Source organism: Leucopleurus acutus (assembly GCF_964270905.1).
Source record: "Leucopleurus acutus genome assembly, chromosome: 8".
Taxonomy (NCBI): Eukaryota; Metazoa; Chordata; class Mammalia; order Artiodactyla; family Delphinidae; genus Leucopleurus; species Leucopleurus acutus.
In genome coordinates, this window is record NC_139151.1 from 68825379 (window position 1) to 68845013 (window position 19635).

Here is a 19635-nt window from a genome sequence, read left to right on the forward strand (position 1 = left end):
GTGGGGTGGTCCTTCTGGATGCTCCAGGTTCTGGACGCAAGTGATGACACAATCCTTCTGGGGCTCAGATCCTTCCCCTCATTGGCTGCCCAGAGCTCCTGGACCACCCCAGACCCAGAGCAGCGGGAATAAGAGCAGCTGCTGGTGTTGGCATCAGACGCACTGCCCAGCTCGAGTGTCACTGCCACTTCTGCCACCGTGCCATCGCCTGAAGCCAAAGCTACTGCCACTGCTCCCTCCTCTGCTCCAAGCCACCTGGCTCCTGCTGCCAGGTAAGCCCGGAGATTCCTGCTTAGCTGGGATTCTGCTTTTCTCTCTCTCCCCTCTCTTCCTTCTCTCTCTCCATTACTTTTTCTTAGCTGATCTCTTCCAGTCTCAAAGGCTCTGTCCACTTCTGTCTAGGTCATTTCACACAACCTGCATTACTCTGCAATGCATCCCAGGCGTCTTCCACAGGTAACACTGGATGGTCTCAGCTCACGCACTCCCTGCTTCACTCTCCCCGCGCTGAGGCGGGCTCCAGTTTCCTTTCCCGAAACACATGTGCTTAGGTCAGTTTGGGATGCTGGAGTTCCCCTGGCACTGCAAGCAGATCTGGACGCAGGAATAGTTTTGTGCAGATGGTGCTCTCACGGATCACGTCTTGTGCCTAGCGGACCGCGGGAAATGCTTCAGAACCTGGGCCAGCGCAAGCGGGAGCCAAATAGGTGCAGTGACTGAGGGGCAGGCAGCCTTTAAACGCAAGCCCCCGTTGTGGGTTCTGGGAACTTTTTTCCCAGTTTAAGTCCTGGGTTCCAATTTGAGACCCTTCCAGCTTGATTCTTACAGGGCATTCTCTACCAAAGTGTGGAGCAGCTGAGCAGTAGAATGTGGTTCTTCAGTTTCTCAGGGATTCCAACGGCAGAAATTTGTCCTCGGTAATCCCCTCCCCCCTCCATGTATGTGCAAAAGCCCGGCACCAGGAGGACAGCTCTGGGTTGCACAGTGGGAAAAGCTGTGGTGACAGGTACTCGGACTCTGTCCTCCAGGAGTCCTGGCCAACAGGTTGTATGTGAGAGTGAGTGGAGTGATGGGGCGGGGGTTATAGACTAAGACCTCACCCAGTTGTCCCACTAGGTTTCTTTGCTAAACCAAGCATGCTGCAGCCTTACTGGATCTTCCAGCAGTCCACTTGGTAGAGGAGGAAACGATGGTGAAGTGGAGTGACATGTCCAGCCTGAAGCTGGACGCCCGGGAGTTAGGGGCAGAGGCAGGAGCAGAGCCTGGGTCTGTGGGCTCATGGAAGTTGTTTTTCTCCAGGTGCTGATGTTATTCTTCCCTTGCAGAGAGTCGTCATGGTCTTCTGGAAGTTCCCCCCCTTCCTGGTCCTCAGCATCCTGGTCTTGTACCAGGCAGGCGTGCTCCACTCATCGCCATTCAGGTGAGACAGCCCTGCCAGGAGCGCTCCCACCTCCCTCTGTCCCTGGATCATAAAATTCTGTTCTCAGTTGTGCTGTGCTGAATCTGGCTCTTGGTAGGGTTGTGGGTGGGTGGGTGGTGGTGGTAATGTATGAATGTAAACATATATATAAGTTTATCATAAACTGTTTATGAGACAAAGATATGTAGCACACAGTGTACAAACACACATAAGATATACAGTACTGGTTATTGTAAATTTCATATAACATTGCTTTTTACCAAATATTTGTATTTTTAGCAAACCTATTTACTAATATAACCACAATTTGAGAAACAGATTACATCCTATCTTCTAACCTCTTTGCCAATAAATTTGTTATTTGTTATTAAATCTGATATGTTACCTATACATTTAATTTCTCACCCTCAAATTACATTAAAGTGAAATGATTTTCAGATTCAAACTATCATTATCACTTAATTTTTAATAATGGCTGTATTTAACACTAAGCTCATAAAATTCTTGAAAATCTAACCACCAGCTTTCACAAGCCTATATGATCCACTTGGAGCAAACCACTTCTTTTAGGTCACACCAGAGCCTAAATCCTGGTGAAGCAGAATTTTTGGATGGATACTGACCTCATGCTCTGTCCATTGAGAGCTGGGGCAGCCACATCCTCAGGGGAAGTTGCAGAAACCAGGAAACCTGGCTGCTTATCCTGGGGAGGGGGTAGTCAGGGGCTCAAAGCCTGTATTGGGCTTGCTTCCCCTCCCTAGGTTGGCTTTTGATAGTCATTTTGATCCTGCTACACTCAATGAGGAGGAATTCCGCCTCCTACTGGCTGCAATGGTGAATGACTATGAGCAGATGAGGGCCCGTGAGCTGGAGAAGGAGCAGAAGACACGGGGCTCCAGGTGAGACTCCCTGCCGCACCCAGCACAGGGCATCCGCTCCCTCCTTCATGCTCAGGAAAGCATATCCCAGAGGCACCTTTGGGTTTTCTGACACCCCTGGAAATGTGTATGGGGAGTGATTGTGGCATTTTCCCTAATGGCCTATGATTTTCTGCTGTGATGACCGTTTCTAGCAGAAGTACTTAAGGTTTATTGGTGCCTCTGAGAGCAGTAATTTTCCATGATGATCCTGTGGGGCAGCACCTGCACTCAAGCTCTCACTAACAGGTTTTTTCTTTTTCTCCATCCTGCAAATCAGCATCACTGCCCGGAAGAGAGCCTGCAACACTGCAACCTGCACGACCCATCGGCTGGCAGGCTTGCTGAGCAGATCTGGGAGCATGGTGAAGAGCAACATGCTGCCCACCAAGATGGGCTTCAAAGTCTTTGGTGGGCGTCGCAGGAACTTTTGGATCTGAGCAGCGAAATGATTCTAGGAAGAAGGTGACTGCCCTTTGTACTGTCAGGTGGGAGGATAAATGACTGGGTATTGCAGGGGTGCAGTCCACACTCTAATCCTCTGTGGGTTCATATGGGTGAAAAATCCACAGGGGAAGGCACCCACACCAGTGTCTGAAGAAGGAACCGACAGTCCCAACAGCTGAAACTCCTAAAACTTGGATTCATTTCTCTCTGTTTTTCCAGTTTCTCCCTGTGCCACTGAGATCCTTCAGGAAATATAGATCCTATTTATTTAAAACACAGTTCCCTGGGTTATAATTGTGATTATCCTAGCATTTGAGTTTGCAAGGTAATTACCCTATCCTTTTGGAGGATACTCTACAGTGTCATATACATCTGAATTCAGAGTATAGACTTGGGTTCAAATCCTGTGTCTGTCCTCTACTAATTATACGACATGGGCTAGACCCTCTCTGAGCCTCAGCTTCCACATCTAACTTGAAGGCAACAATAGTATCATCAATATAAAAAGTAATTGGGATAATACATGACAAGAGCCTCTTAACTAGTAAGTAATAGCTGTTACTTCTTTTTTCTCCTAGGTCGCTATGAAGCTGAACTCTACTTCTTTTAGTTTGCAATGAAAGCAACTTACAAAAAAAATAGCCTAGAAGACACCCATGTATGCATGCTTCTTGACATTGAAAACACTTCTTTTGTTTGAAATAAACTAAATGCAGAATAAAATCATTGCAGCTACCCAGTGTTCATCTTTTTTATCAATATATTTGATTCTGTATTCAATAAATATGACGCATATCTCACTGGCTTATCTGGTAGAAAATCTGGGCCCTGTCAGCCAACCTGTTGGCTGCTCTGCTAAACCTCAGGGGCACATGAAATCGCTGCCTTGTGGGTGTCTGGAGATGCCTAGTAATGCTGAGCCTCAATGGAACTCTCTCTTTAAAGAAATGTTCTCATTTGTGCACTTCATCAAGATAAAAAATGTATTTTCAATACATTTAAAAGGAGTGTTGCTGCTATTTATGCTGTTTATCCCATGAGAACCTCAGGGACCTGTGACATTTTGTTGACCAGGCGGGCTCAAACGAGGCAATGATACCATGTTTGGAGTGGATCCTCGGTATCCTGTATCCTCAGTGTCTAGTGAAACACCTTTACTGGAATTAGAACCCTGTGCATCTCAAAGAGATATTCACATTTATTTTCAGAGAGTGCCCTGGTCCCCAGCCCCAGAAGTTATCTGTTCTCTTCTCCTTGACTCAGGTTTGCCCTTACCCATCCCTGCCTTTCCTCCCAGCAGCACCCCTTCATACACCCCATAGCCTGAAAAGCCCGTTAGAACAACGGCTCACAGTTTGAAAGGGAATCACACACTGGCAGACCTGGAAAGATAATCAGATGCCATCTAATCCAACTTTTTACTCTCTGTTGTGCAGAGAAGAAAAGTGCGTTGCTCAGGTCCTGCAATAAGTTTAACAGAGACATTCCTATATTTAACAAATAATCATTGAGTGTCTGCTATATGCTTGACCCTATTTGAGCTCCAGGACCAGAGCAATGAACAGAACAGACAAAACCCCCTGCATTCATGGAGCTTATATTCTAACTGGGGGAGATTGAGGTGATACATGCTGTAGAATCGGAGATGCTTAGTATTAGAAGGAATCTGGGATATCATAGGATGTAAAGGCTTATTTGATATAGGAATTTCACAGCATCAACATCCCTGGCATCTGTTGGAAATGCCGGTGACCAACTGCTGACTATAACTTCCAAGGTTACTGGGCAGCCAGTTTTACTGGTGGACAGTCAGTTAAGTGGGATTCTTTAATTGGAAAAGTCATCCCCTTCTACTCACTGACTTTATTATTTCCTCAGAAGCACACAGAATTATGACCCTTGCTTCCATTCAGTCTGTATTCAACACAGTAGCCCAACTTTAGTTGCAAAGGTAGATCAGACCATATCTCCCTTAGGTACAGAATACTCCACTGAGTCCCCATCTCACAGAGTAAACACCTGGGGCATTGCAATAGCTTACAAGGTCCAAGTTCATCTTCCCTTCCTCTCCTCTCACCACCTCACACTGGCCTTCTTACTACCCCTCATTCTGTATCCACCAGCACCGACCCCCTCAAGTGTTTGCACCTGCTGGTACCTCTCTGCAGAATGCTCTTATCCCATGGCCCCACCTCCTCCAGATATTTATTCAAATATCACCTACCCTGGCTAACCTTTCTGATACTGTCCCTCACCTGCCAAGCCACCCTAACCCTTCTTTGCTTTTTTTCTTTTTACCTCTTTGCTACTTACTACCTACTATCATAGCATATATTTTAGTTAATTTATCATATGTATCCCATCCTATGTAAACAATGTTAAGTTCCACATAGATAGGAATATGGCTATTTTGTTCATTGCTGAATCCCCTACACACTGAACAGTATGCCTGGCACAAGGCAGCATTCAGTAAATATTTATTAAATGAGTAGTTAAGTCTTCTTCTCTTTTGTGTTTGTAGTCAACTCTCTGGTTCCCTCTGGGTCTGAGGTACTACATGATCTGAGTCATATCATGTCTCTGCTCTCTTGCAAAATAACCCATCGCTTGTTTCACTCCCAGCTTCCTCAGGGTCTTTGCACTTATTTATTTTTAATTATTTTTTTGCTTAAAATGCTGTTCCCCAAAAGTCTGCATGCCTGATTCCCTCCCTTCCTTTAGAACTCTGACGAACCACCTCAGAGAAGACTTTCCTGACCACCATATACAAAAGTACATTCCTTCTCAGATTACTCTCTATCACCTGATTATTCAGCTTAATTTTTTATTCATAGAACTTACCACTATCTAAAATATTATATATTTATTATTTTTTCTTTTTTTGTCTATGTCCTTCCACCAGCATGTAACTCTATGAGGGAAGTTACATGTATCCTTGACTATATCCCTGGAACTTAGAAAATTCCATAGAACATGATAGGCGCTCAATAAATATTTGTTGAGTTAATAAGTAAATTATGAAACTATGTAATGCTAGGATTTCATTTTCTGAGTTCATCTGTAACCACTGACATGTTTACAAGATATAAAGATTGCATATTTAAAATAGTCTATAGCTTTTGTTTTGATTTTCACTTTGACTCAGAAGTTGTACAAAAGAGTATTTTAAAATTTAGAATAACTTTTAAAACTATGCTTCACTTATTCAGTTCCAGGTTTTGCACTGAGGTTTGAGAAAGTAGTATCTATTAATTTTTGACTTGGGAAATTAATTGAGATTTTTCTATGAGGTTTATTATATGATACTTTCCCATAAATGATTAAGAGATTAAAAAAGATTAAAAGCAGCCTTCCAGGTCAAGTCACCTCTATGCTACAGGAAAATAAGCTAGGCCCTTTATTTTCCAAGAATAAGAGGCCAGGAAAACCCCACAGACACGATATCCCATTCCTTCCTTCTGCCATAAATGCCTTTCTCATTCCTTGCCTAACCTAAAAATCCACTGATGTTGTATTCTTGGTTCTAGGCTCTAATGGCAGTTGGCATTCCCATCGAGGGATCAGGGAATCATACATCAAAGCTCCAGAAGCCTGATGCCTAAATAATGATCACATGTCTCTTGGGAGCACGGGCACATTAGAAAGTTTCTCCAAGTTCGAGCAGTGAAGTCCCGGGGCTCACGTGCATCTTCCATGTGTTAACAATTCCCTATTGCCTGCCCAACCTGCATGCATCATTAAATACTGGATACAGGTTATAAAAATAAAGTGAGTTTTTTTCAGGTGGGCTTTAATACAATCCTCACTTAATTAAAAGCTTTGTTGTTTGGTTATTGTCAAAGGGATCTAGTAGAAGTATCTAAGGGATGGGGCTCAAAGTTCAAGCACCAACTTCAGGATTTAACTGCATCCTAACCAATAACCTGTCAAGGCCTGGAGTTATGTGATGCAAAGCAGTCCATTTCCCACCTCTACTGGAGTTTCACCAAATGTGACAACAGTTCGCTCAATAGCCCCCCTTGCTCTGTAGCACATATGAACAGGAATATTGAAGAACGCAAACTGGAAGTTGCTAGAGGAGGAACATCTGATACTTGAGATTTCGATGCAGCCAGCCATACAGGTTGTAGATTCAGGGAGGCACCATTCTCAAGAAGAGGGACAGAGGATGGCACATGATATAAAGAGTGGTCTCCTCACCCCCTGCCCCACACCCCACTAGATGCACTCTCTTTTCAGGCACTCTGTTACCTCCCCTCTATTTAGCCACTTTTGGGCTCTGGCCCACCTGCTCTGGGCGACTTCCTCAGTGCTCCAGCCCACGACTGCCTCTTTCTCCAAGCCCCAGCATTCACTGTCCTTGCCAGTCAGCCCAACATTTACTTATTATGGTAGGTACAATAAGGACCCCTGCCCCCAGACAACCACATCCTAATCCTTGGAAATGCAAATTTGCTACTTTACACAGCAAAAGAGACTTTAAAGATGCGATTAAATTGAGGACTTTCAGATGGGAGACTACCCTGGATTATCCAGGTGAGCCCAGTAAGATCACAAGGCTCCTTCCAAGTAGAAGAGGGAAGCAGAGGTTGGAGTGAGGTAATGTGAGAAGGACTCAAGTTGCTATTACTGGTTCTGAAAATGGAGGAAGGGGCCATGAGCCAAGGAACACGGGTGGCCACTAGAAACAGGAAATGGGAAGGACATGGATTCTCCTCTAGAGCTTCCAGAACGGACACAAACCTGCCAAGATTTTAGAACAGTGAGAGCCATGTTGGACGTGGGACTTCTAGCTACAGAAGTGTAAGTTAATAAGTCTGTATTGTTTTACGCCACTAAAGTAGTGATAATTTGCTATGGCAGCAATAGGAAAACAATGCTTATTCTCTTTTATTGTTCTTTATTTTTATTTATTTATTTTAAAATTGAAGTATAGTTGATTTACAATGTTGTGTTAATTTCAGGTGTACAGCAAAGTGATTCAATTATACATATATATATATTTTTTTCAGGTTTTTCCCTTATAGGTTATTACAAAATATTGAGGATAGTTCCCTGTGCTATACAGTGGGTCCTTGTTGGTTAATTATTTCATTTGTGTGATTCTTACCTCCCTAAGAGACCATAATCATCCTTAGGAAATTGGTCTTATTCATTTCTTCTTTTTCAGGCTCGATTAGATATATGCTTTAGGGTATAGGTGAACTCTCCAAGCAGACCCGTTACAAAGCATGTGCTGACAACTTGGAGAAAGCATGGCATCCATGCAAGGACTAGGAGTCAGTTGTAGATCCATTTTCATGACAAAGAGAAAAATATCGTTCTGCCAGTCCAGGCAGCAAGCTTTCTCTCCCCTCTCCGAGGGCACTATAGCATCCTTTAGTGTCAGAGATAAAAGGGCAAGGTATCTGTCCCCCTCTTCCTCCTATCTATTTTGAAAATCCTCCCCTCCTCATATTGAGCAGCTGGTGGTGGGAGAAGCCTTTTCTAACTGCATCACTTAAATAGAATGACTTTCCTTACTCCTTCATGTTGACCCCTTCAGCTGTTCTTTCAGTAGACAATGCTACCTTCCAGGGCAAATGGAGGAAGCCAAATAGTAAGTATCTTGGTGTTAAATAAAGATACTATTAAAGATAGCATGAAGTTTACAGCAAGTTTGTAGAATGTCAGAATTAGAAAGAAACTTCAAAACCTCTCAATCCAAGAGATTTGTTTGACAAATGTGGAAATAGAGGTCCAAACGATTTTCTCAAAATCACATCATTTAGGGTTACAGGTAGGAATTAGAACCTTATCTCCTGAATCCCAGCACTCTCCCCCTTCCCCTTTCCTCCACTGCATCCACTGGCAAAATAAAACACTACTGAAACAACCACAATTTCAGACAAGGTGAAACAATGCATAATACCAACTTAAGAAGTTATTAGAATTAATTCTAAGAAGTTATTAGAATTTTGTTTCTTTGAACTTTGAGGCATTTAAAATTGTTATTTTACGAATTTTGTTATGGGTCTGATTTGGTTTTAATTTTTAGCAATTTACTTAAGTGGCAGCACTGACATTTTCCTGCTGCAAAGTTGTCAATCTCCCAAATGTTGGTACAGGAACTGTAAATAATTCATGCCTGGTACTACAAACCACATTAGCCCTGAAGCAGGAAGACATGCCTGTGTCCTCCTCTGACTCAATGTCATGGCCGGAGGACCAGACCTCTTACCTGATGTTACAGCAGATTAACCATGTTCCAGCATCTCAGAGCCTCAATGACACCTTGGAAATACAATCAATTCAAGCCAAATTCTCTTGTTATTTCCTCACCTATAAAACAAAGATAATGATATCCATCTTATTAAAGTGTTGAGAGTATAAGAGAGAACATATACATAGTGCTTGACACACAGCTGGATCTCAATTGTTCGTAGTTTTAATATTAATAACTTTTTGCTTTGTTCTATTTCAATATGATTTTTATATAATTTTCATACTCACAGTACATGCAACATTTTTCAGATAATTTTACCTCCAGCATAATTAAACATTGATGTTTCCCCTCCTCCAGTGTTGCACAGATCCACCTGCATAGATCACTGATGGAAAACTTGGGCTTCTCCCCTTCTTTACACAGTACAAACAATTAAAATAAATCACTTTATGTTTTTAGTGCAGTCTTAGATTCACAGCAAAATTGGGAGGAAGGTACAGAGATTTCCCACATACCTCCTGTGCCCACACATGCAGTCTCCCCCATTACTAACATCCCTCACCTGAGTGGTACATTTGTTACCAGTAGCTTTCTGTTAATGATTTTTAGTTTAATTCCTGTGGTCTGAGAGCAAAGATTGTATGATTTCTTTTCTCTTAAATTTGTTAAGGTTTGTTGTGTGGCCCAGAATGTGATCTATCTTGGTGAACATTCCATGTGAGCTGGAAAAAACTGTGTGTTCTGCTATTGTGAAAGTAGTCTATAGATATTAATTATATACAGTTGATTGATGTTGTTGCCTAGTTCAACTATGTCCTTACTGATTTTTCTTTTTCTAAAAATTATATTATTTTGAACATCTTTTTAAAAAATTAATTTATTTAATTTTTTAAACATCTTTATTGTAGTATAATTGCTTTACAATGGTGTGTTAGTTTCTGCTTTATTAACAGAGTGAATCAGTTATACATATACAAATATCCCCATATCTCTTCTCTCTTGCGTCTCTCTCCCTCTCTCCCACCCTCCCTATCCCACCCCTCTAGGTGGTCACAAAGCACCGAGCTGATCTCTCTGTGCTATGCGGCTGCTTCCCACTAGCTATCTATTTTACGTTTGGTAGTGTATATATGTCCATGCCACTCTCTCACTTTGCCACAGATTACCTTCCCCCCTCCCCCATATCCTGAAGTCCATTCTCTAGTAGGCCTGTGTCTTTATTCCCATCTTGCCCCTAGGTTCTTCATGACCCTCCTTTTTTTTTTTTTAAGATTCCATATATGTGTTAGTATACGGTGTTTGTTTTTCTCTTTCTGACTTACTTCACTCTGTATGACAGACTCTAGGTCCATCCACCTTACTACAAATAACTCAATTTCGTTTCTTTTTATGGCTGAGTAATATTCCATTGTATAATATGTGCCACATCTTCTTTATCCATTCATCTGTCGATGGACACTTAGGTTGCTTCCATCTCCTGGCTATTGTAAATAGAGCTGCAATGAACATTGTGGTACATGACTGTTTTTGAATTATGGTTTTCTCAGGGTATATGCCCAGTAGTGGGATTGCTGGGTCATATGGTAGTTCTATTTTTAGATTTTTAAGGAACCTCCATACTGTTCTCCATAGTGGCTGTATCAATTTACATTCCCACCAATAGTGCAAGAGGGTTCCCTTTTCTCCACACCCTCTCCAGCATCTATTGTTTGTAGAGTTTTTGATGATGGCCATTCCAACCAGTGTGAGAAGATATCTCATTGTAGTTTTGATTTGCATTTCTCTAATGATTAATGATGTTGAGCATTCTTTCATGTATTTGTTGGCAATCTGTATATCTTCTTTGGAGAACTGTCTATTCAGGTCTTCTGCCTATTTTTGGATTAGGTTGTTTGCTTTTTTGATATCAAGCTGCATGAGCTGCTTGTAAATTTTGGAGATTAATCCTTTGTCAGTTGCTTCATTTGCAAATATCTTCTCCCATTCTGAGGGTTGTCTTTTCGTCTTGTTTATGGTTTCCTTTGCTGTGCAAAAGCTTTTAAGTTTCATTAGGTTCCATTTGTTTATTTTTGTTGTTATTTCCATTTGTCTAGGAGGTGGGTCAAAAAGGGTCTTCCTGTGTTCTGCAAGAGTTCTGCCTGTTTTCCTCTAAGAGTTTTATAGTGTCTGGCCTTACATTTAGTACTTTAATCCATTTTGAGTTTATTTTTGTTTAGGGTGTTAGGGAGTATTCTAATTTCATTCTTTTACATGTAGCTGTCCAGTTTTCCCAGCACCACTTGTTGAAGAGGCTGTCTTTTGCCCATTGTATATTCTTGCCTCCTTTGTCAAAGATAAGATGACCATATGTGCGTGGGCTTACCTTTGGGCTTTCTATCCTGTTCCATTGATATATATTTCTGTTTTTCTGCAAACATCTTTATTGGGGTATAATTGCTTTACAATGGTGTGTTAGTTTCTGCTTTACAACAAAGTGAATCAGTTATACATATGTTCCCATATCTCTTCCCTGTTGCATCTCCCTCCCTCCCACCCATACCATATTGTCTTGATTACTGTAGCTTTGTAGTATAGTCTGAAGACTGAGAGCCTGATTCCTCCAGCTCCGTTTTTCTTCCTCAAGATTGCTTTGGCTGGGCTTCCCTGGTGGTGCAGTGGTTGAGAGTCCGCCTGCCGAAGCAGGGGACACGGGTTCGTGCCCCGGTCCGGGAAGATCCCACATGCTGTGGAGCGGCTAGGCCCGTGAGCCATGGCCACTGAGCCTGCACGTCCAGAGCCTGTGCTCCGCAAAGGGAGAGGCCACAACAGTGAGAGGCCCGCATACCGCAAAAAAAAAAAAAAAAAAGTCAAGATTGCTTTGGCTATTTGGGGTCTTTTGTGTTTCCATACAAATTGTGAAATTTTTTGTTCTAGTTCTGCGAAAAATGCCATTGGTAATTTGATAGGGATTGCATTGAATCTGTAGATTGCTTTGGGTATATAGTCATTTTCACAATATTGATTCTTCCAATCCAAGAACATGGTATATCTCTCTATTTGTATCATCTTTCTTTCATCAGTGTCTTATAGTTTTCTGCATACAGGTCTTTTGTCTCCTTAGGTAGGTTTATTCCTAGGTATTTTATTCTTTTTGTTGCAGTGGTAAATGGGAGTGTTTTCTTAAAATCACTTTCAGATTTTTCATCATTAGTGTATAGGAATGCAAGGGATTTCTGTGCATTTATTTTGTGTCCTGCTGCTTTATCAAATTCAATTGATTAGCTCTAGTAGTTTTCTGGTAGCATCTTTAGGATTCTCTATGTATAGTATCATGTCATCTGCAAAGAGTGACAGCTTTACTTCTTCTTTTCCGATTTGGATTCCTTTTATTTCTTTTTCTTCTGATTGCTGTGGCTGAGACTTCCAAAACTATGTTGAATAATAGTGGTGAGAGTGGGCAACCTTGTCTTCTTCCTGATCTTAGTGGAAATGGTTTCAGTTTTTCACCATTGAGGACGATGTTGGCTGTGGGTTTGTCATACATGGCCTTTATTATGTTGAGGTAAGTTCCCTCTATGCCTACTTTCTGGAGGGTTTTTATCATAAATGGGTCTTACTGATTTTTCTGCCTGCTGTATCTGTCTATTTCTGATAGAGGGGTGTTGAAGTCTCCAGCTGTGTAGTGGGTTTATCAATTTCTCCTTGCATTTCTATCAGTTTTCCCCTCGCATATTTTGTTGCTATTTTTTTTAGGCACAAACATGTTAAGGAGTATTATGTCTTCTTGGAGAATGACCCCCTTATTATTATGTAATGCCCTTCTTTATCCCTGATACCTTTCCTTGAAGTCTGCTCTGTCTGAAATTAACGTAGCTACTCCTGTTTCTTATGTTAGCATGGTATATTTTCTCTACCCATTTACTTTCAATCTGTGTCTGTCTTTATATTTAAAGTCAGTTTCTTGCAGACAACATACAGCTGGGTCCCGATTTTTGATACACTCTGACAGTTTCTGTCTGCTAATTGGTGCATTCAGACCACTGACATTCAAAGTGTTTATTGATATAGCTGGATAAATATTTACTACATTTGTGACTGTTTCTTATTCGTTGCATTGTTCTTGGTTGCTATTTTTATCTTCCACTCCTTTTCTGCCTTTTGAGACAGAAAGTAGAATGGTAGTTGCTAAGAATGGGGAATTATAGTTTAATGGGTATAGAGTTACAGTTATACAAAGTGAAAAGACCTAATACAGGATGAAAAGCACTCCTAAATGCTTACTCAGGATCTGTTTGCTCTGTGTTTACACATGATTCTGACAAGCTTTATTTCTGTTCTCTAGAGTACAGATTAACTGAGCAGATGACCACAGAGACCCTTTTTATATTGCTTGATCAGTATTTACCAGGTCTCACTTAATCCCTATAGGCTCTTTGTTTCCATACGTGTATATTAAGTTTTTCTTTTGTTGCTTTTACTTTGTTGTTAGTTTTACCACACAGCAAATGAAAATGCAATGGGTAGCTTGTTGCTAAATGCAGTCACAATGACACCAGCAAGAAGGGATAGTTGACAACCTGATGGGAAGAAATGAAAGAGAATAACCATAAAATTATATAGATATTAGACATCAAAAAGAACTGACAGTTTGATTATGTCTAGTTTGGGGCTATTGGCCCTACATATCTTATAGCCCTGTCAGCGGCACTGTCTTCATGGTAGCGCACTAAATAATAATTTTTTGTTAGTGTCAATAGATCCTCAAGAAATGATTTATTTATTTATTTAACATCTTTATTGGAATATAATTGCTTTACGATGGTGTGTTAGTTTCTGCTATATAACAAAGTGAATCAGCTCTACATATACATATATCCCCATATCTCCTCCCTCTTGCGTCTCCCTCCACCCTCCCTATCCCACCCCTCTAGGTGGTCACAAAAAGGATTTAAATTGTATTGTTTATTCGTTCTAAGAAAGTAGAGGATTATGCACTGCATTTTACTAGTTTTCCATACAAGTTGATATGATTTGGCACTTGCAGGAGCAGGGATAAAGTTTTGTTATAATGATGATAGTAGCCACCACTCTTGAGTGCCTGCTCCATGCCAGGCAGTGTGGCAAATATTCATTATAAATTCTCATTAGCCCTGCTAGGCAATGAGCCTGCATCATGGCCAGGCTGGTATGTAAGAGGTTTGGGGAAGGCAGATTCATTCTGCTGTGGCTTTGGCAATTTGGACTTATTTTGAGAATGAAACATTTAGAGATTGCCTTCCTCTTAAGAAGGTAGAGGAGTGTGTACTGATTTTACTTAATTTATCTTATTGAGCTGATATAGTCAGATAAGGTTTTTTTTTCATTTTAACATCTTTATTGGAGTATAATTGCTTTACAGTGGTATGTTAGTTTCAGCTTCACAACAAAATGAATCAGTTATATATATACATATGTTCCCATATCTCTTCCCGCTTGCGTCTCCCTCCCTCCCACCCTCCCTATCCCACCCTTCCAGGCGGTCACAAAGCACCGAGCTGATCTCCCTGTGCTATGCGGCTGCTTCCCACTAGCTATCTACCTTATGTTTGGTAGTGTATATATGTCCATGCCTCTCTCTCGCTTTGTCACAGTTTACCCTTCCCCCTCCCCATAGCCTCAAGTCCATTCTCTAGTAAGTCTGTGTCTTTATTCCTGTTTCACCCCTAGGTTTTTCATGACATTTTCCCCTTAAATTCCATATATATGTGTTAGCATACGGTATTTGTCTCTCTCTTTCTGACTTACTTCACTCTGTATGACAGACTCTAGGTCTATCCACCTCATTACAAATAGCTCAATTTCGTTTCTTTTTATGGCTAAGTAATATCCCATTGTATATATGTGCCACATCTTCTTTATCCATTCATCCGATGATGGACACTTAGGTTGTTTCCATCTCCCAGCTATTGTAAATAGAGCTGCAATGAACATTTTGGTACACGACTCTTTTTGAATTATGGTTTTCTCAGGGTATATGCCCAGTAGTGGGATTGTTGGGTCATATGGTAGTTCTATTTGTAGTTTTTTAAGGAACCTCCATACTGTTCTCCACAGTGGCTGTATCAATTTACATTCCCAGCAACAGTGTAACAGGGTTCCCTTTTCTCCACACCCTCTCCAGCATTTGTTTCTAGATTTTTTGATGATGGCCATTCTTACTGGTGTGAGATGATATCTCATTGTAGTTTTGATTTGCATTTCTCTAATGATTAGTGATGTTGAGCATTCTTTCATGTGTTTGTTGGCAGTCTGTATATCTTCTTTGGAGAAATGTCTATTTAGGTCTTCTGCCCATTTTTGGATTGGGTTTTTTTTTTTTTTGTTATTAAGCTGCATGAGCTGCTTATAAATTTTGGAGATTAATCCTTTGTCAGTTGCTTCATTTGCAAATATTTTCTCCCATTCTGAGGGTTGTCTTTTGGTCTTCTTTATGGTTTCCTTTGCTGCGCAAAAGCTTTTAAGTTTCATTAGGTCCCATTTGTTTATTTTTGTTTTTATTTCCATTTCTCTAGGAGGTGGGTCAAAAAGGACCTTGCTGTGATTTATGTCATAGAGTGTCCTGCCTATGTTTTCCTCTAAGAGTTTGATAGTTTCTGGCCTTACATTTAGGTCTTTAATCCATTTTGAGCTTATTTTTGTGTATGGTGTTAGGGAGTGATCTAATTTCATAGTTTTACATGTAGCTGTCCAGTTTTCCCAGCACCACTTATTGAAGAGGCTGTCCTTTCTCCACTGTACATTCCTGCCTCCTTTATCAAAGATAAGGTGACCATATGTGCGTGGGTTTATCTCTGGGCTTTCTATCCTATTCCATTGATCTATATTTCTGTTTTTGTGCCAGTACCATACTGTCTTGATTACTGTAGCTTTGTTGTATAGTCGGAAGTCAGAAAGCCTGATTCCTCCAGCTCCGTTTTTCATTCTCAATATTGCTTTGGCTATTCTGGGTCCTTTGTGTTTCCATACAAATTGTGAAATTTTTTGTTTTAGTTCTGTGAAAAATGGCAGTGGTAGTTTGATAGGGATTGCATTGAATCTGTAGATTGTTTTGGGTAGTAGAGTCATTTTCACAATGTCGATTCTTCCAATCCAAGAACATGGTATATCTCTCCATCTATTTGTATCATCTTTAATTTCTTTCATCAGTGTCTTATAATTTTCTGCATACAGGTCTTTTGTCTCCTTAGGTAGGTTTATTCCTAGATATTTTATTCTTTTTGTTGCAATGGTAAATGGGAGTGTTTTCTTGAGTTCACTTTCAGATTTTTCATCCTCAGTGTATAGGAATGCCAGAGATTTCTGTGCATTAATTTTGTATCCTGCTACTTTACCAAATTCATTGATTAGCTCTAGTAGTTTTCTGGTAGCATCTTTAGGATTCTCTGTGTATAGTATCATGTCATCTGCAAACAGGGAAAGCTTTACTTCTTCTTTTCCAATTTGGATTCATTTTATTTCCTTTTCTTCTCTGATTGCTGTGGCTAAAACTTCCAAAACTATGTTGAATAAGAGTGGTGAGAGTGGGCAACCTTGTCTTGTTCCTGATCTTAGTGGAAATGCTTTCAGTTTTTCACCATTGAGGACGATGTTGGCTGTGGGTTTGTCATATATGGCCTTTATTATGTTGAGGAAAGTTCCCTCTATGCCTACTTTCTGCAGGGTTTTTATCATAAATGGGTGTTGAATTTTGTCTAAAGCTTTCTCTGCATCTATTGAGATGATCATATGGTTTTTCTCCTTCAATTTGTTAATATGGTGTATCACGTTGATTGATTTGCGTATGTTGAAGAATCCTTGCATTCCTGGAATAAACCCCTCTTGATCATGGTGTATGATCCGTTTAATGTGCTGTTGGATTCTGTTTGCTAGTATTTTGTTGAGGATTTTTGCATCTATGTTCATCAGTGATATTGGCCTGTAGTTTTCTTTCTTTGTGACATCCTTGTCTGGTTTTGGTCTCAGGGTGACGGTGGCCTCGTAGAATGAGTTTGGGAGTGTTCCTCCCTCTGCTATATTTTGGAAGAGTTTGAGAAGGATAGGTGATAGCTCTTCTCTAAATTTTTGATAGAATTCACCTGTGAAGCCATCTGGTCCTGGGCTTTTGCTTGTTGGAAGATTTTTTTTTTTTTTTTTTACTGAGGTGTTAGGACTTCAATATTTATCTTTTTTTTTCTAGTCCCATTACTTTATTTATTTATTTATTTTTTAACATCTTTATTGGGGTATAATTGCTTTACAATGGTGTGTTAGTTTCTGCTTTATAATAAGGTGAATCAGTTATACATATACATATGTCCCCATATCTCTTCCCTCTTGCGTCTCCCTCCCTCCCACCCTCCCTTGTTGGAAGATTTTTAATCACAGTTTCAATTTCAGTGCTTGTGATTGGTCTGTTCATATTTTCTATTGCTTCCTGATTCACTCTTGGCAGGTTGTGCCTTTCGAAGAATTTGTCCATTTCTTCCAGGTTGTCCATTTTATTGGCATAGAGTTGCTTGTAGTAATCTCTCATGATCTTTTGCATTTCTGCAGTGTCAGTAGTTACTTCTCCTTTTTCATTTCTAATTCTATTGATTTGAGTCTTCTCCCTTTTTTTCTTGATAAGTCTGGCTAATGGTTTATCAATTTTGTTTATCCTTTCAAAGAACCAGCTTTTAGTTTTATTGATCTTTGCTATCATTTCCTTCATTTCTTTTTCATTTATTTCTGATCTGATTTTTATGATTTCTTTCCTTCTGCTAACTTTGGGGGGTTTTTGTTCTTTCTCTAATTGCTTTAGGTGCAAGGTTAGGTTGTTTATTCGAGATGTTTCCTGTTTCTTAAGGTAGAATTGTATTGCTATAAACTTCCCTCTTAGAACTGCTTTTGCTGCATCCCATAGATTTTGAGTCGTCGTGTCTCCATTGTCATTTGTTTCTAGGTATTTTTTATTTCCTCTTTGATTTCTTCAGTGATCACTTCGTTATTAAGTAGTGTATTGTTTAGCCTCCATGTGTTTGTATTTTTTACAGATCTTTTCCTGTAATTGATATCTAGTCTCATAGCGTTATGGTCAGAAAAGATACTTGATACAATTTCAATTTTCTTAAATTTACCAAGGCTTGATTTGTGACCCAAGATATGATCTATCCTGGAGACTGTTCCATGAGCACTTGAGAAAAATGTGTATTCTGTTGTTTTTGGATGGAATGTGCTATAAATATCAATTAAGTCCATCTTGTTTAACGTATCATTTAAAGCTTGTGTTTCCTTATTTATTTTCATTTTGGATGATCTGTCCATTGGTGAAAGTGGGGTGTTAAAGTCCCCTACTATGAATGTGTTACTGTCGACTTCCCCTTTTATGGCTGTTAGTATTTGCCTTATGTATTGAGGTGTTCCTATGTTGGGTGCATAAATATTTACAATTGTTATATCTTCTTCTTGGATCGATCCCTTGATCATTATGTAGTGTCCTTCTTTGTCTCTTCTATATAATAATAGACACCACTCTTAAGTACCTCCTTCATGCCAAGCAACGTATCTGGTGTTTAACATAAAATATTTTAACATAAAATATTGTTACTCCCCATTTTACAAGTTGAGAAACTGTGGCTCAGAGAGATTGTTATCTGTTCAAGGACATAAGTGAGTCACAAAGGCAGGACTCAAATTCAGTTGTTTAATACCTTACTCTTCCCAATCCCAGGAGACTCCAGTTATAGAGAAAGTCCCCTCATGCGCGCAGTATGGTTCACCAACAGAGCCCATGAAGGAGCTGTCTGTGTAAGGAACTTCCTCATACAGTGAGAAGATTCCTGTTTCTATCCCTCTTCTCCATGGATCACTGTTCTTACTCAGGGAGAGGAGAACTGTTCTGGATGGCTCTGAACCAAGGGAGAATTTGAGTCATCTCAGAGGAACCCACCCAGAGTAGTTCCTTGGTGTTACCTGCTGAGCCTGTCCACCCCTCAAACTGACCAACCTGGCCCTGCTTTACCACACTCAGCATTTTCCCTGGCAGCTGAAGTCACCCTAGAAATGGCCTCTGGATTTGGGAAGAAAACTCTCCTGGTACCTGCCGCAAAGAAGGTCCCTATGTGGTTGGGAGGAGCACCCCAAGGGCAAGTCAACTCAGCTCTGTAGGAAAGTCAGGCCCTCTCATTTTCCAAGAATGATGAGACAAGAAAATTCCACAGACATGATATCCCTTCCTTCATTCTGCCATGAATGTCCTTCTGCTTACTTGTCTAACTTAAAATCTACTGAAGTTGTGTCCCTGGTTCTAGGCTCTTAATGGCAGTTGGAAGGCTAGAGCTGCCTGTAGTTGGGGATTTCCCTTCCCCTGGTCAGTTGACCAAGATAATATGCCTTCAGGTTAGGCTCTGGTTAAGTGGTGTCTCCTGAGGGCAGGCCTTCTTAGGAACATGGTGATTTGGTGTATTTCCAAATGGTTCCTTTCCCCTCCCTCTCTGGATGCACAAGGGGATTTTTCTCTGCTACCTATTGTGAGAACCAAGTGCAGCTTGTAGAGGCAAATCCCATCAGGGTATATTTCTCTCCTATGTACTGTGAGAAGCTGTTGAGCACCAGGACTCAAAATTCACACAACTGTAGGGGATCCCTTATGACTGGGTGCCCCCAGAGTT

The 19635-nt window shown here is 40.6% G+C and overlaps 1 protein-coding gene across 1 annotated transcript; it reads left to right on the forward strand.

The window, feature by feature from the left end:
- Positions 1 to 1334: 1334 nt before the first annotated feature.
- Positions 1335 to 2777, forward strand: LOC309965652 (calcitonin receptor-stimulating peptide 1-like; the record flags this gene model as incomplete). The annotated part of the gene is made up of 3 exons (XM_082845269.1): positions 1335 to 1420; positions 2182 to 2319; positions 2618 to 2777. The coding sequence occupies 3 exons, from the start codon at positions 1335 to 1337 to the stop codon at positions 2775 to 2777; spliced, it is 384 nt and encodes a 127-aa protein (XP_082701395.1).
- Between the last annotated feature and the right edge of the window lie 16858 nt (positions 2778 to 19635).